Source organism: Phoenix dactylifera, unplaced genomic scaffold (assembly GCF_009389715.1).
Source record: "Phoenix dactylifera cultivar Barhee BC4 unplaced genomic scaffold, palm_55x_up_171113_PBpolish2nd_filt_p 001579F, whole genome shotgun sequence".
Lineage (NCBI taxonomy): Eukaryota > Viridiplantae > Streptophyta > Magnoliopsida > Arecales > Arecaceae > Phoenix > Phoenix dactylifera.
The window spans coordinates 2,031-19,726 of NW_024068885.1; the positions used below are offsets into that span (position 1 = coordinate 2,031).

Here is a 17,696-nt window from a genome sequence, read left to right on the forward strand (position 1 = left end):
CCGAATCGGACCCAAAGCGGACAATACCTTCTGGGGGACACTCTCTCTTCTACTGCTCGGTCTGGTGTGTGGGCTCTGCTGGTGACGGGGTGTAAATCCCGCATCAGATGGCGCTAGAGGAAGGGCCTCGGCCCTTCGCCTATCCAGCAAGGAGCCGACCCCGGGCACAGGACCTCCCCGCTGGGGGGGCTGTGTTACGGGGGGTTCCCCGAATTTAGTCCCACATCGGCCGTGTAGCGGGAAGGTCTGTGCCATATAATGGGGGGCTCAATCATCCTTCCCTAAGGAGGCGCCTTTTGTGAGACAAAACCGTGAGGCGCCGTGAGGAGGGCTCCGGGTACGCTCGACCCCCGAATCGGACCCAAAGCGGACAATACTTTCTGGGGGACACTCTCTCTTCTGCTGCTCGGCTGGTGTGTGGGCTCTGCTGGTGACGGGGTGTAAATCCCGCATCAGGGACACTCTCTCTTCTGCTGCTCGGCTGGTGTGTGGGCTCTGCTGGTGACGGGGTGTAAATCCCGCATCACAACCCAACGGAACATTTAATGAATTTTGTCCTACCATTTTCCCCTACTATCTTGTGCAACCTTGTTCCAAAGATATGTTGTCACCCTACTCTTTTAAAATAGGAAAATAAATTACAGGTGGCAATCCGATTAGGTCGAATCAGATACAGATCAAATTGGATATAGGATCGATCAAAAATCTATCAATCTAGCTCTAACCTGTTTATTAAACGGCTCAAAAATTTAATTTCGAATTTGATTATTTCGTTAAACAGGTAATCCGATCCGATCTATCGAATCAAAAATTAAAAAGTCCAAGCAGGTTATGCATTGGTCGCTCCTAAAATAAATATTGTCAAGTCCAACCCAATCGAGCAAACCCGGCACGATCCGCCTAAATCAAGACCTATTTGATTCAAAAATATTTCATTAAAATTTAGGATCATAACACAAACACTATAATTTATCTACATACGAGGTGGGATTCGCATTGGGTAGTTCTTGTAAAATTTGACCCGAACTCACTTTTGTAGACCGCCTCAACTTGATCAACTTTATCCTAGGATGATTCTAAACCTTAAAAATTAAGCTCGATCTTCAAGTACAAATTTCAATGGCACCGCCTATTCCGAACACCTGGCATCTGTGCTGGTGCATTACTTCTAGACAAGCGGAATCAAATTAAAGTAGGTAGCATATTATTGATTATGGGCTTCTGGAGAGCAAAAAGAAGGCCGACCTATCCGTGCCATGATTAAGACTAGGTTTTGATACAGTTTAAGGACCGAATTCAGAATCTTTAGTTGTTAACCGGAGATGTGTGATCATGGAACACCTGCCGGTTCATAATGACCGGCTAGCTTATTGGTAACTTGGAACATTCCACAGGAGTCTTTGTCCTGGCAAAAAGGAAACAAAAGAAAAGGAGGGACCGTGGAGGTAATTGGTGAAGACTACAGATACCTGCATCAAAGAAGAGGCGGCCATAACAAACAGCATCCAACGCTGGTGAGTCAAGTGGCCGCAAAGCTCCTAGTTTGTGATGGACACGTGGTTGGTCGGAGCGGAGGAGAAGCTTGGAGGATTCACGTCTTTCACCACGCGCTTATCCGGTACCGCGTGACCGGAAATTGACGCGCGTAACAAATATCTAGTGGTTTTCGTTGTCCGATCAAAAAAAAAAAAAAAATGAAGCTTATCTCACCGTACTAATCTGTATTCCCTAGTTTTTCCCACATTTTTAAATATGTTATATTTTTTTATTTTTCTGCGTCTACATGAAATCCACCAGCATTGCAAAGGGAGACGCAGCTGGCAGGCACAAACTAATCGTTTCGCCTTGTCTTTCGAGGGAAGGACCCACAGACTGTCAGATTACGGCCAATAACAGAGTTGCACGTCATCTGTGTAGATCTTTTCCGTGAAATTGCTAGGCATTTTCGCTTCTCTCTCTCTCTCGCTCTCTCCATATATGGGAGAGCGGGCATGCCAGGCTGCGAGGCCATAGAGAAGAGCGGAGGAGCGTTGGTACGTGAGGCGGTTCGGGTGATTCCAGCAGTCATCCAGGCCAGTCGTCGTCGTCTTCCTCCGGTGGGTGGAAATAAATCGGCATCGGGGCCGAGCATCGACTCGGTCCCGGTGAAGATTAATTCCTTCTCGGTCTAATTTTTCTTTCAGTTCCTTCTTGCCTCCAGCTGTGCTCCTGGATCCATCTATTCGATGCATGCTTGCTTGACCTTGCCTCTGTTTTTTTCTGAAGTCCATCTTACTTTGGAAGGCCTGGGTTTCGATTGGGGTGGCCGGAAATGGGAGTTCAGGTCGCTGGGACCTGCTCGCATTGGTCGTCGCAGCTGTTGCCCGCCCATGCCCCCTCTTCTTCCTCCCACATTTTGGCCTCCTTTTTCTCCCCCTCTGCTCCTGGGGAGGTGGAGGCATCATCTCCGGCGATCGCACCCTCCCGTATCACGTCGCCGACCACCACCGCCGATCGCCCTTCCTCGGGTCCAGGTTGCTGCCCAGGAATCGATCCTCGGAGATCCTGAAAGGAAGGGGAAGGCGAAGAACAGAGCAAAACCTACGGAGGGCTTCCAGCGCGAGCCTTGAAAGTTTCGCTTATAACAACGACGACGAGGAGGAATTCGTGACGAGGCTCCAGGAATTAGCCTTCCAACTCGAGCAACTAGAGGAAGACGATGGCACGGAATCCAGGATCCACTCTGAATCTAGGAGAAATCAAGAAGCAGAGAGCAGATGCGGCGCTAGTACTAGCTATGATGATGCCTTCTCCTCCACCTCCTACTCTCTTTCTTCTTCTTCTTCCCTACTATCCTCCTCTGAGCCCTCGGCCGATCACCCCTGTCTCTCCGGCTGGCTGGAGCCGCCGGACTGGCCGGCTAGCATGGAGCGGAATGCCAACAGCGTGGATCTGCCGCTCTCGCTGCGTATTATCAAGCGGAAGAAGCAGCAGCGGTGGGTGGAGGGGTCCTCGTTGAGGGAGGCGACTTGCTGCTCCGTGAAGAAGGCCTTCTCCTCCATGGTGTTCATCGTCCAGGAGCTTCATAGCTTCGCCCTGCAAATGCGACAGACCCTCTTCTACGAGGATATCCAGGGGATCCTAGCCAGGGTCCAGCAGGAGATCCATGCTTCCTTCGTCTGGCTCTTTCAGCGGATCTTCTCCTGCACCCCGACCCTCATGGTCTCCCTCATGCTCCTCCTTGCCAACTACACCGTCTACTCCATGGGCCACTCCGCCATCGCCGCGCCCAATTCTGCGCCGCCCCACCGATCGGCCGCCGTCATCACCCAGCACCAGCAGGAGAGTAAAAACCAGCCGAGGTTCGATCATTCCTCCATCAAAACATTCTCAGTCACCGGGAGAACGGCCGCCGTCGGAGGGAGCGGCGGAGGCGGCGGACGGAAGGTGAGGCCGGTGGCGGGGGCCACGGATGACGGACGCTCCGACGGATCCTCTTCGTCGTCGTACCGCAGCCACACGATTCCTCCCGACGGGATCGCGACGGCCCCGGCGACAGGAGGCGGAGAGGAGGAGAATTCGTCCGCTGCAGTGGAAGAGGAGGCGGCAAGGACTTGGAGCAAAACAGTGGAGGAAGCTTCTAGTATGCAAGCTAGCTTGAGGGACGGGGCGCTGATGGACCCCGACACGTTGAAGCGGCTGGTGTCGCCCGTTACGGTGGAGTTGGAACCGGATGAGTGCTCGGACTACCTGCGGACGGAGCTCAACTACGAGCAGTTTCTGGCCCAAGAGCCCGACAATCCCCTCCTCCTCTCCAACTTCGCCCAGTTCCTCTATCTCGTCCTCCACGACCACGACAGGTGATCTAATTTTCTAAGTACTCATAATAATTAATAATCACTTGATCCCTTGGTTTGGTGTCGCATAACAGTTCCGGGGATTGAGTGTTTGTTTTGGAGCTCGAATGCTCGGCAGGTCGTTTCGACCCCATTTTTCGGCAGTCCTACATTTTCTTGGTTTACGTTTTAGCCGTCGATTATTATTAGTGGTGCCTTCTTCTTCGCACCTATTCGACGAAATTACCTGTGGAGATTGTTTGATGGTGTATTACGGTGGGACTTGTTTGTTGGCTTATTTTTGGTTTGGTCTGTCTGAGAAGATAGAACGATGGTGTTGGGTGATGGCATTTGCAGGGCCGAGCATTACTTCAAGAGGGCGGTGCGAACGGAGCCGGTGGACGCGGAGGCGCTCAGCCGTTATGCGAGCTTCCTGTGGCTAGCGCGGAAGGATCTGGCAGCGGCGGAGGAGAGCTACTTGGAAGCCATCGCCGCGGATCCCGGCAACACCGTCCACGCCGCCAACTACGCGCATTTCCTGTGGAGCACCGGAGGCGAGGACACCTGCTACCCTCTCGATGCCAACGATGCGTAGGCGGCGGCAAAGCAGCAGCGAAGAAAAGGGCAGCATTCGAGCGGCGGACAAAACATAAAGAAGGGGACATGGCATTTATATTAGTATGAGAATATCGTAGCAGCGAGATGTCGTACTTATACACGCTCGGAAAGGTGGTGGCAGCAATCATGCACCGCCTTCTCTTGGATTGTCATGGACGCGGAGAGCGCGAGGTGGCGTTCATCCCGATCGAGGGAAATGATCCTTTGCGAGGGCCTGAGCTGGGATGACTACCAGGCGGCAATTTTCTTCCCGTGGCGGGTGTGGCCCGGTGAGTCATGAGCTCTTCTTTTAAGACTTTTGCCTGCTGGCGTGGGGATGGGTCCGCTGGCCTCTCGCCGCTGCTGCGTGATCTCCGTGCAAGACTTTTTGTGTATCTCTGTTCTCAAAAGAAAATACTGTGCATCTCTTGAGAACCGAGTGGGAGCCTACTCCCAAGTGGATTGCTTCTTGTAATTAGCACCGACTTTAAAAAACAGGAAAGTCTTCCTTGCTTCCATTCCGGCCGCGGCTATTTTTCTCAGCAAACTTGGCGTTCTCTCTACATTTTCCAGTCTTTTCATCCATCTAATAGGGTGGTGGTTGTGGAAAGCCTGGAGCTTCAGTTTGCCATCTCCAATTGGTGGGCATGTGACGAGCTTGCGAGCTGAAATGATGCAAACTGTGACTGCTCAATTTTGCTTGCAATACCAACGCCCTTTGCTCCGCCTAACCACCTTGAAATATATGGTGTCATTGATTTTTTAAAATATTTTTTTTGAAGTAAGGTTTTGATTGGACCATAATTTCGATACATACATAGGGTGCAGAAATTGAATTTAGAAGTTGTTTTTATTCCAAAGAATATTGCAAATCTATGTAACGATCCTCTTTTAAGATAATAACCACTATGATGAAACAATAAGATAACAAACAGAAAAGTTTCTACTGTTAATATAGGTATTGATGGGGGAAAAAGTGGACCACCACACAAGATACAATTAAAGCACCTGAATCCGACGGCAAGCGTAACCTCAACAAGCACGATCTCAACAGGCATGACCTCGGCAGGAACGGTTTTGGCACGCACGATCTCGGCTGAGCAAAACCGAATTGACCTTGGGCCGATCCCGACTCCACCAACAGTCAAGCCGGTCCGCCTAAGGAAAGGACCATCAAATCCTCCATATCCGAGATTAAATTCCGCCGTCTCTGCCACAACGGTTGTCAATATTTAAATCCATGCAATCTCAACCGATCGCCAGCTAGCCCGAAATCTCGGGCTATATAAGGTAACTCATTTAAACCAAGATTTGCACAATCATGCCCGATCGTGTGCAACCGCTACACCCCCCTCCTATAAAAAAGGAGGAACTCTAGGAAGATCATGTTCTCCTGGGGCCAGAAAACACCTCTAAATTAATTTCATTATCTCTAAAGCCCCTTTCTGACTTAAGCATCCGAAGGCCTTCGCTGGAACCTCCGGGCAGGCTTCTTGCAGATCCACCAGTGACAGCCGTCCGCCACCACGCCGGCAGCAGAAGCGCCTCCTCCTTGGCTCGCAGTCGCCCCCGGGTCTATTTTCCAGCAACAGGTATGATAGGCCCTTTCAAAGTTGGTCTAATAAGTGCTGCTGCTAATTTTTGAACCGAGGTTGGAACGCTTTTCGGCTTGCTTTGAGGCCGGTGAGAACCGAATTGAATGAGATCGGATGAGACCGAGGTGAGGAAGAACTGATCTCTTTCTTCGCTACTTTTCAAGAAGTCTATTTGGCGGAAAATTTTTGGTGTGGGATCCTCTGATGATTAAATTAGAAAAGTAGAGCAACTGTATGGAAAAGAGAAAATTTGTAGAAAATAGTTTCCAAAATAAGCTTAACTAAGAATCTTTCCATTTCTTTGTATAAGGCAGAAAATAAATCAGTTATCTGATTTGGTATAGCATGCCTTAATTGCTTGTATCTTGACAGTATAGTCGGCACCACATTTACGTGGTAACAATCGTGCGAGTAGCACGCAGCGGCGGCAATCACATTGATCACGTATTACCTGCAGTGCCACTATAATTGCTGGTCTGAGGAGAACGACACCTCGGTTTTATCCAAAGTTATTCATTTCAGATATTCCGAATTCAAGAAGATTGGTTAAAGCGGAGGTCAAGATGTTCAATATTTTTTTTATCAATAAATATTATATTTTGTTGAATTATATTAATCATTATTCCAAACACCGAAACAATCCTCTTTTCTCCTAAATAAATGGTGGAATTTATTCAAAATTTCTGCAGCATGGTAGCCTATGAATGCATGTTGTGTTTCATCTTCTGGTTTCTAAAGTTAACTAGGAAAAGTTGTACGGTATTGCATCCACATGGGAAACAAATACATTCCCCAGCATCGAGCAACGAAATCAAATTTTAGTTCGTCATTCAATTGAAGTAGCGTCGGCTGCATGCATTTAACATAGCATTTCAGATTTTGGTGCTAAATAGCAGATGCAAGTCAATTTGCTGAATCCATATTTAAGAGACAGTTCACTGTTCAGCTTGGCAATTGCGTTGCTGCGAAAGATAGTCATGAGGTTGCTTACTAACCAGGAGCTTATTAGTACGGCGAGGGGTGAGGACAATCCAGTATTGTGAGGAGTGCACGGAGACCAAGGAGACTATGTATCATATTCTTTTACAGTATGCTAGAGCCAGGGGGATTTTGGTAGATCACCTTCTCTGTTGCCCCACTCAGTCGAGTCGGCACAGGATTTGATTCATCGGCTGAGAGTCTCCATACGGAGGCCTAGTACTGTTGAGGCGGTGATCCCTTGGGCATATTTGACTTATTATATTTGGTTGGATATGAATGCTGGCCTGTTTGAGGGTAGGAGGTTACCGTTTTTATTAAAAAAAGAAGAGGAAGAAGAAGAAGAAGAAGAAGAGAAGAAGAAGAAGAAGAAGATATCTGCAAAAATTTTATAAAGGAAAGAGCTAGAGAACACCTGCATATAACCACTCCGTTGACCGTCGATTCGTTTGTTGAGAGATGAATTAGCTACTTACAGAAAATCTATGCTTGCGGTTGGCTTATTATGTATAAGCAAAACCGCGATTGGCTTTCCAAGTACACCCAACTCCCGCGGTCAAGCGATGCTTATCATCGAAAAGCTGGTGCACTAATTACTTGACCGGAAATTAAACCAGTACGAGCCGTCTGATGATTCGTTTTTTTTTTTTTTCTTTTGGTGACAGATGAAGGACCTCTATGATTGAGAGGAGGAGCCACGCCCAGTACCTGCTCAGCGTCCAAACACCCTCTCTTATCGGGCGGTGTGAATGTGGACGTATATGACGCTGCCCACCCCTCCACTTTCCAGTGAGTGCGCATGGACCGACCGTGAGCTAGGAAATTGGTGGTGTGATGGTAACCTTTCCTAACTCGAGACTTCCCTCTTTTGAGTTTTGAGCGACGACATGGGCTAGTTAATTTGTGACATACGACCCCTCCGATACAAGCACTGGGCTGAGGCCACAGAGAAAACGCCACTCCGTCATGGCCATTTCAAAAGCTGTGATGTTCTCCCGCACTGCGCTTCTTGTCCTCCTGCATCCTACCCTCCCTCCCTTTGTGCAGGATAACGTGTTGTTTCATACTTTCATGGGGGTTTGGGGCCCTTAGTTCTGCTTATATCTGCAAGGAAACAGACAAGATCTGAAGAAAAAGATGCAGCCATTTCAGTCCTACCGACAGTGACGCATATTATTGAATACAATTATGAGTCAAGGCAATAGGTATGCTCACATGGTATGTCAAGATCGAGTCTTGCAATACTGCTCCTTCCCGACGCCTCTCGCGATTCCTCCCGACTTTCTAAAGAGAGACCATTGAAGCAAAGCATCAAACCTTTTTTTTTCCCAAAAAATTGTCTTCTCAAGAAATATCTCCTTAAGAACAATCATCCAAGAATAACTTGCAGAGTTATGTTCATTTATGAAAACGTGGAGATATTTCACAGGCCTTTACTCGAATGTGCAGGGGCCATGTTATGTCAGATGATGGAGCCATTAGTTTCACCATTAATTTTAATAAAAATTATTGTTGCACGCTAGCTAATAAATTTAAGAATTTTGATAAGCATGATAGACATCATAGCCTCTTAGTTTGGTAGAAAGTATAATCTGGCCTAAGAAAGAAGCCTGGCCAACCAAGATGGAAAATAAGAATTTTCTTTTTTTTTTTTTGTTTTTTTTTGCGCGCGCGCGTTTTGTTTTTATTAGATGCAGGAAGCATGCAAATTGAAGTATGCCTTACCATTTGCATTTATCACCATTCTTCTGCAGAAACATGAGGACGTCAGTCTATTTCAAGTAGTACTGAGCCAATATAAGAGTATATTTACTACAAATAAAAGCTTCGTTAGCAATATTAAGATTGTAAACATTTGAGAAATTGACTTTTTGCATTGGAAGCAACTTGGTTGCACCCCATCATCCATTCATTAAGATAATGCCCCGGCATATTTTTCTTCTCCAAGAAAGGACCCTTTAAAAGGTGTGCAATATGGTGACGCTTAGCCAAGCAATATCGTCTCGAACAAGATATGACATTTTTTCAAGGTGATGTGCCAAATTTTCATTAGCCCTGTGAGAAGTCCACAGGAGCATTTCAAATAAGCCAGATCACAAGATTGAGGTAGAACGCAAAGCGCCTGGTATAGCGTTAGATCCCACTTCGATCTCTTGCTGATGGAATCCTGATACTCCATCTTGAAATTAATCTTGGATCCAGCCTGAAACGTGATATCTATTCTACATGGTCTTGCTAAGATATTCAATCTCATTACATGCAGTCACGCGCACGTCCACATATAAATTATAGGGCCTCGATAGATGACATGGCCTTAGGATAAGAGAAACACTCAACACACCTAACCAATTTTGACATACACCCTGCATGCAGCATCTCATGTGAACTCGCATGCCCATCCAACATGGGCCTCACATAGTCACATGCCAGGGAGATCGTTGTTTGGCCATACATGATGTCAAAAATGGGAGTATCATGAATTGTGTGGCATGAGCTTATTTTTGTCCAAGTTGCATGGCTTGTTGGCCCTTTTCTTTTCTGATCATTAACCCATCGTATATATACATGTATAGATGAACAGTTTCTCGTGATATGCTGGTTTGCACCAGAAAACTAATTGAGCCCCGGAAGGTGCATGGGATGGACAAGAAAATATCTACTCGTCTAAACCTACATTTGCTGAAGCTAGCTATCTCATTACCTATCCCTTTTGAGAACGTGAATTGCAAACTTTGAGCCCGAGTCCGGGATGTTAGTCATAAATAATAACATGCTAAGATTTAGAATCACAAATAATACCGTATTCAAGTTTAAGAGATATACCTACGGAAGACATATTGAATACGTTCCTCAATCACCTGAAATAATAGCGGATGGATCTTCCCTTCCTTGCTCCTCACAAAAGATAGCCGTCAATGGGGCAAGCTATCAACCATATGGAGAGGAAAGGGGGACCTAGCCTATATATAAGAAACATAGAGGGGCCTTCCCATTAAAGGCTCCAAAATCCTAATTAGGTTTCCTGGCCTACATACCAAAAGTACCACAATAAATAGGACTCAATCCTATACATCCAAGGTGCACCAAAGCCCATAAAACAAAATGATCACACATCATATTGGGCTTAACCATAGTACCATTCTGAGCTATATGTCTAACCCGTTTTATAAAACAAAAATACACAATCAGTGTAAGCCCATATTTTGAAATTATTCTAACACGGGATACAAGCGAACCAACAGCTCGAATAACTATGATCTGAACCATGACTAGGATGGCATGGCCATTCAGACGAACTTAAACCTCTCTAGTATTGCCTCCGGTTAGCTGTACCAGGCTCCAATTTATTCATGGAAAAGATAGGGAGAGTCAAAAGAAGAGATTAAAGCCTAATAGTTTTTTGTTTTCCTAGATGGTGATGGGATTGTTTTCTATATTAAATAAGTTGGCGCTCAAAATAGATATAACCTCCTTGTTTGGAGAAGAACCTCCCCTTCAGTTGATCCTTTACAATGCCACCAGGGGAAGAGAAAAAAAAACAAAGAAAATAGATATGCCGTGATTAATCAATCTTTTCACAAGATTTTGAATATCACGAGGTTTCTGATATGGACCTGACAACATGCGAATCCATGTGTTGGTTGTCAATGCGGTATTGGGTCTCGGCCGGTGGCCCCATTCTAGCATGCATGAGGTAGGCCGGCTGCCTCGAGCCCCAGCTAGGCCCAGTAGCTTTTAATCTCGTGGTGAGAAGCTTCTCCTCTGTGTAAATTGGGTACGCCAGCTTGCCTAAGATTGAGCCTGAACAAATGAGCCCAAAGGGGGGACGAGCGGCCCACGGACCTTCCTTTCTCCCCAGGAGCCTAGATCCATGCCATTCCCGTTTTAGCCCCTTTATCTCAGAGCCTCCCCCCATTCTCTCCCTCCCTGTTTTTTTTTTCTTGTCAAAGACTTTACTATGGAAACGGGATCAGCTGGAAGGAGCTATGGGCTTGTAGAGAAGAGCCCTCCTCCATTCCGGCCTGCGCCTGCTCCACCTTTCGCACCACTGAAGAGGTTTCCGGCCAGTTCGTGCGAAGGGGAACTTCGCCTCGAGAAGAATCCTGTAGACAAGCTGGGGAAGAACGCCGAGACATCTCCTGGTGCAATATGCATTAATCCTCCGAATGGGATTTTGTCGAACGATTTCAGCTTCTATGGTGGTCATGTTGGATGTTATGGTCAGGATGCGGTCATGAGAAGAGAGAATTATGGAGAAGGGAAGGGGATGCGAAGCAGCTCATCTACAACAGCCGCCGCCGCCGCTACCGTTGTGAAAGGGCAATGGACTCCTGAGGAGGATTGATACCAACTGATAGCCCAGCTTTGCTTCTTATTTCACTTGTATATTTCCTGTACATAAGAGTGATCTCTTCCAGGAGTTTCCTTCTTAATTGCCAAATATAGTGCAAGAGATGATTGAGTTCTTTTTGTTCTCTATTGTGTTGCAGTATGTTGGTCCGACTGGTGAAGAAACATGGCGTTCGGAAATGGCCTCAAATTGCTAAGAAGTTGGTTGGCAGGATTGGGAAGCAGTGTAGAGAAAGATGGCATAATCATCTGCGGCCTGACATCAAGGTTCCATTCAGTCTATATGTTGACTTCAACTCATTTATTTCTTTCTTCTTCCATATCCTTATGCTATCTTCGGGTAGTTTTCTTCTATTTGGATTTTAGACAGATGACCATCGGGATCCTTCTATTTCAAGCACCGTTGGAGGTGTAAAATAGCTTCTTTGGAGTCCGCACGCAACCATTTTCGGTTTTTGTCCGCTGATACTTTCCCTTCATCATTCCATCTTGCTTTTTTTATACTCTGCCTCCGAGTTCTTTCTCATGTATGTGTCGCATCATTCTTAATTACCAAGTATATGTCACGATTTCTAGGATGCTTTCTGCCGTCAGCTTTCTCCTTTCTGCTCATTCTAATATTACGCGCCTTTTATTCTCTCCGCAGAAGGAAGCGTGGACCGAAGAAGAGGAGAGGCTATTAGTGGTAGCACATAAGAAGGTGGGAAATCGATGGGCCGAGATTGCGAAGCATATCCCTGGCAGGAGTGAAAACTCCATCAAGAACCACTGGAATGCAACGAGGAGGAGGCAGGATGCAAAGAGAAAGAGCAAGAGAAAGACAGCTCAAGGTGGAAGATGTCGATCGACCCTCCGTTCTACAGGAGTACATTACAAGTAGGATGCTTGACCGCGCGCCCGGACAATTGCACCACCAAGATCACCCCCTCTACGTCCCCACCAAGCCCACCGCACCAGTTCCATGCCACATTTCCAAATGTGCAGGAACCCTTATCAGCTCATGAGTACTCCTCTGTGTCAACCACAACCCAGATGGAAGATTGCATGCCCTCCATTGAAGAATTTTTGAATCAGTCGACTGCTGGGACTGCGGAAGAGGGAGGACTTCAGGTTGGGGATGTCCCAGATCCTCGCGTTCTTGATTCCTTAGACATCTTATTGGACTTCGACGACGGCGATTACTCGATCGCCGGTGTGGATCAATATTGCATGTCACGGGCTCCTCCCCCGGCGCTTGACTGCTTTCATAGTGAAGCCAATGGTCTAACGACTGCTGGCTCAGATTGTACTGGCACCAGCAATACTCCCCATCCGTCCTCGGACAGTTATATCTCCTATCTTCTAAATGGAGCACCGTCATTTTCTACCGATGTGTTCGCTTGCGCCGATACCGAAATTCCGAAGGATCGAGCTTCTTCAAGTTGCGAGAGAGAGCTGGACTTGATAGAGATGTTGTCATTGCAGTTGTCTCTAGGATTTATGGAATTGATAAGCCAAGATGCCATCTTTCACTGAGGGATAAACTGAAGAGATTGTATTCATAGGCCCTAGAGATACCGCACATAATTTAGCATCAGATGCCTGCAGCCATTTAGGACATTCCCAACCGACAAGAAGTCAAAGTAAAATATAAAAGATAACTGTATCTTTGATTGCATAGAATAAATGTTTTAAATGCTTAATTATCATTCAAGTTGCATGTAATTAATTATCAGATGACACCACCAGCATTATTCCTATTTGAGTATGTGCGAGTAATTATCCTCGAAAAGTATGCGCCAGTAATTCGCCCGCAGGTTAAAACATAGCGGGGTTGGCATTTGGAAAAATTAGGCAATCGCACTGCATGAACAAGATGCACGACATTTCCTCCAGCCAAAATGCTGCACTATTTTGATGCTGTAGCGAGATCTCACTAGCTCCTCTCCTCTGTGCTTTTATTACATAACTAAATGAATGAACTTCATATCGCATATGTATGCAAGTAACATCTACTCCAGCACGGCGTACATAGTTCGTTTCTGTTGCTGTATTCAGCAGCAGTCACGACATTTTTGCCTTTGCAAAGAAAATTCCAGCACAAAGACCTGTGCAAGAGTAACGGATGATAATGAGATGATTTGGAAGCTGAAGGAACCAAGAAGTTTTTATGAAAGGGGAAATCCTTGGGACCTCCTCGGGCTGGTCATAGAGACGGCGGCGCGGTAGAGCGAGAGGTGTGAATTTGGAGGCTGCGTATCCACCCTCAAGTGGCCATGTTCGTCTAGAAGGTGATCTAGAGATGTTTGCCCACCAGGAGAATGCTGGCTCGGTGGGGGTGAGTATTACCCCCAGATGCGGGGCTTATCAAAGAGCGGAGGAGTTTATCTTCCATGTCCTATTTGGCTGCAAGAGGACTGTTCTGATCTGGGAGTAGTACGCCTCGGCCTTTTCTAGACTGCGACAGGGGTGGAAGTCGATAGAGGATTTCCTAAGATTCCTGGCTGAGTCCACTTAGAGGCCATGATGTCTAGTCCAGGGGATTAGGGCGGCCTATCTGACTTACCACTGTTGACTAGATAGGAATGCCCGAGTATTTGAGGATAGAAGTGCGCACCCTAGATTGATGGTGACAGGGCCCTACTTCATACGGAGGTGGTCCATGACATCACTGCGCCGATGTCCGTTGGATTGACTAGAAAAATCTAGAGCTCCCATTCTGCTCTTGTAGCGTCTAGGATAGTTCTCGTCCCTTAAGAGCTCCTCCTGGTTTCCTCAAGATAAATGTCGATGACAATGTGAAGGAGGGTGATTGTAGCGGCGTTGGCTTTGTCATCCGAGACCACCATGCTAGATTAGTCGATCGGGGGTCGGTGCATTTTCGATCACTCCGTCATCTATGCCGAGGTTCGTGCCGCCTGGGAGGGGGTCTCATACGCGAGACGGACTCTGTTGTGGATCACATCATACTCAAGGTGGACTCTGCCACGATGAATGAGGGGATACAGGGCATCGGGTGAGCCACTGGAGGGATGCAGCTTCTCCTTGACATTCGCCGCCTACTGGGCTAATAATATGGCAGATTGGGTGGCTTGCAACGCGGCTCACTAGGCTTTATCTGGAAGAACTAGAACTTTGTCCCATCTCCTCTGTATTTTATTTTGCTGTTTGACACTTTAGGTTGGACTCACACTTGTGTGAGCTTCCCTTGTTCAAAAAGAAAAGAAAAGAAAAGAAAAGAAAAAGGGAAATACTACCAAGATTGGGAACGCTAATTGGGACTCTGAAGTGCAAGGTGCCAGCAATGGACATAGGGGGCATGTTCCACGAGCCCAGTAGATATAAGGGAGAAAAGACTTCACATTTAGGGCAGAGTAAATATTATCAGAATAGCATTAAATGCACATATGCCCACTCATAGACACCCTCAAACACAACGAAGAGAGCTTCATTTATAATGTTAATAGTTTGCATTGTTGTCGTTTCAAAAAAAAAAAAGGGAGTTAAGCTGGGATATGAGGAGAAATTGATACTACTTCTTGATGATATTAAATCTATAAGCGGTAAAATACTGAGCCTCAGAATAAACAAAGAAAATTTGGTGCACACCATGAACACATCCAGAACAGCTAGAGACTCCCAAGATAAACAAAAAACTTTCGAGGATGTCAAAAAAGTTTGCTCTTCTTTATATATATCAGCATTGCCTTCCTAGCTGCATAGGAGTGGGAACTGGCAATGCGGTAGATTTAGTTAAGAGTCTAATGGCTGTTTGCTCTCATCATAACTGATCTTTTAGCAGGTCAGTACTGCCTAATCCCATAGCAACCAGCAAGTCAGCCTGGATGGACCTAAGCTGACCCATCTGTCCAAGCCGAAACTTATGTCTTCTCCAAATTTACCAAAGAAAATGAAAAACAGGGGAAAAAGGACGGAGATGGTAGAGCAAAAGATTAACAAGTAGACTTCCAATTGATGAAGATATCACGATGGAAAATTTTCATTTTTTCAATATATATATATATATATATATATATATATATATATATAAAGACTCTCAACCCAAAAATTAAAGATTTATGTGGGACCTGATCGAATACTGAATTATTAGTACACGCCACCTTAGCAGCTTCAACACAGTTCGGTTACTCGACGATCTGCGGGCCAATTATCTGATGGGCCTATCGTGGACACAAATCCAGCCCATACCTCATCGCATCTCGGGTCGCCCACGGGAAGGGAACCGCCGGACCGCTCCTTCCATTTCCCGCGCAACTTGGGTGTTCCCCTCCTTCTCGATCCTTCACGCCTGCTGTCCGTAACGAGCAAGCCATTTGGAAGCCTCGAGAGGGAAACCCGGCAATATCCCTCAAAAAGAGAGAGAGAAACCCGCAATAGCGAAGACCAGAAGCACTAGCGGCGGCCCCTCATGTCCCACTGGATCCTCCAATCCGGAGGCTTTGGAAGAGACGAGGGAGACAGTGGATTCCAATGCTCGGACAACTGCTACGGAAACGTGAGTTCCTTTCCCGCGCCCGATCCGAACCGATCCGATCGTGACGGTTTCAAGTATTTCTTTTCTTCCCTCCACCGCGCGCTTTAAAATCGTTCTACCTGTAATACCCCTGAAAAAAAAAACAAAAAAAAACAAAAAAGGAAAGGGGGACGGGCCGGCCCGAAAAGACCGGGCCCATCCCCTTATTACGATCGTGCCTTAGGCACGATCGTGGTGGATGAAGGGAGGGTGCAAAGGGGGAGGCGGCGGCGGCGTTGTTGGAGAGGCGACTCGCCGGAGGAGACCGAGCGCCGGAGAGGTCCGAGATCCGGCCGGCCGCGGGGGGGGGGGGGGGGGGGGGGGGGGGGGGGGGGGGGGGGGAAGACTTCCTCTTTCCTTCGGTGAAGACCCTCCGCAAGTTGCTCACAATTTCTCCGCCGATTCCTCGCCGGAAAGGTCGCCGGAGCACGCCGTCGGACCGAGGTAAGTGGGGCTCCCTTCCTTATGCTTCATGTTCTGGATTTTGGGGGCGTTGGAGGGGTTTTTGGCCGGTGAAGCCGTCGGAGAGGGATCCGAAACAGGGTACCCCTGTTTCGGCCCCTCTCTTTCGGATTTCGCCGCCGCCGGCCGCCGGGTTGGCCGGATCTATGGTCTTGGGGGTTGAATCGGGACTGTGGGTTGGTTGAGAGGGATTTCTAGGGTTTTAGAGGGGATGGGAAGAGGTGGACCGAGATCTCCTTCCTCGTGATCCCATCTCCTTTCCTTCCCCTCGTTGGTTGGCCGCCGGCCGACCACCGTCGCCGGTGGTGCCGCAGTTGATGGCCGTCACTGGCCGGCCGTCGTCGCCGAGGATGGGCACCTTGGTGGCTGTGCCACCCTGATCCAAGAAGAGAGGGAGATGGATCGGTTCCCCCTATTTTGAGAAGGAGGAAGAGTTTTCTCTCTCCTCTCTTCTCTCTCCTAGGTTCTCTCTCTTGTTTATTAGTTCCTCTCTCTACTTGGATTATTTCTCTCTCCAATTTCTCTCTCTAGATTGGAGTTTTCTCTCTCTAGTTTGATACGAGGAGACCATGGTTTGTAAGGATTGCTGGATAGTCGTAGGTCAATGGAGGGTTTTGGATTGTCAGATACTCTGGATAATTTTTAATATTGTCTTGATTCTGTAGGGGGACAATCTTTTGGACGAGAAGAAGCTGAGCAGAGTCCTGCGCATTCCGGTTTATAGATCGCCGTGAGGGCGGGTGACTGGTTGTCTGAGCTTTCAACAAAGTGTAAGAATCCTTGTACGCCAATCCTGCATAATATAAATATTTTTATACTTACATATGTATAATATGCTACGATCTGAATTAATATGCTATGATCCAGACAAATCAAAATTGTTATATTAAACTATATTTTGATTGTGTTGGCTTGTGATTGATATTATGATGTATGCATGTGCATAACCTACACCTGTATAATTGGATTTATGGATGTGGTACTATAGACTAACCTTGTTAATATTGGTTGCCCCGTCACGGGCTGGAGACGTGACCGGATTAGTCTATAGTTGTAAATAAAAGGGATTGATGTGTGGATGTGAAATTGATTAAATGAACATGGACTTTGGGCCGTCTCGTTATTATGGGTTTGCCCGTCACAGGCTCTAAGTGTGACACTATTGGTTTGCCCGTCACAGGCTCTAAGTGTGACAATGTTGGTTTGCCCGTCGCAGGCTCTAAGTGTGACAATGTTGGTTTGCCCGTCACAGGCTCTAAGTGTGACAATGTTGGTTTGCCCGTCACAGGCTCTAAGTGTGACACTATTGGTTTGCCCTGTCACGGGCTGGAAACGTGACCGGGATTTGGCCCAAAGTCGGAAAGATAATTGATCCGGATCAAGTTA

General features: G+C 47.0%; 1 protein-coding gene across 2 annotated transcripts; it reads left to right on the forward strand.

The window, feature by feature from the left end:
• The first annotated feature begins 1,943 nt into the window (after positions 1–1,943).
• Positions 1,944–4,954, forward strand: LOC103715052. Of its 2 annotated transcripts, none has more exons than XM_008802558.4 (3): positions 1,944–2,096; positions 2,266–3,839; positions 4,173–4,954. In XM_008802558.4, the coding sequence occupies exons 1-3, from the start codon at positions 1,992–1,994 to the stop codon at positions 4,408–4,410; spliced, it is 1,917 nt and encodes a 638-aa protein (XP_008800780.2). In that variant the 5' UTR covers positions 1,944–1,991; the 3' UTR covers positions 4,411–4,954. The 2 variants fall into 2 exon arrangements, with proteins under 2 accessions (XP_008800780.2, XP_026663480.2); XM_026807679.2 differs by having other exon boundaries at positions 1,977–2,096; positions 2,284–3,839.
• Positions 4,955–17,696: the final 12,742 nt, after the last annotated feature.

Bases quoted from the DNA above. Each gene is read 5' to 3' on its own strand.
- LOC103715052 (XM_008802558.4), top strand. From the start codon at position 1,992: ATGCCAGGCTGCGAGGCCATAGAGAAGAGCGGAGGAGCGTTGGTACGT. The intron at 2,097-2,265 runs GTGGGTGGAAAT...TTTTTTCTGAAG, and splicing joins GTCGTCGTCGTCTTCCTCCG to TCCATCTTACTTTGGAAGGC. The intron at 3,840-4,172 runs GTGATCTAATTT...TGGCATTTGCAG, and splicing joins GTCCTCCACGACCACGACAG to GGCCGAGCATTACTTCAAGA.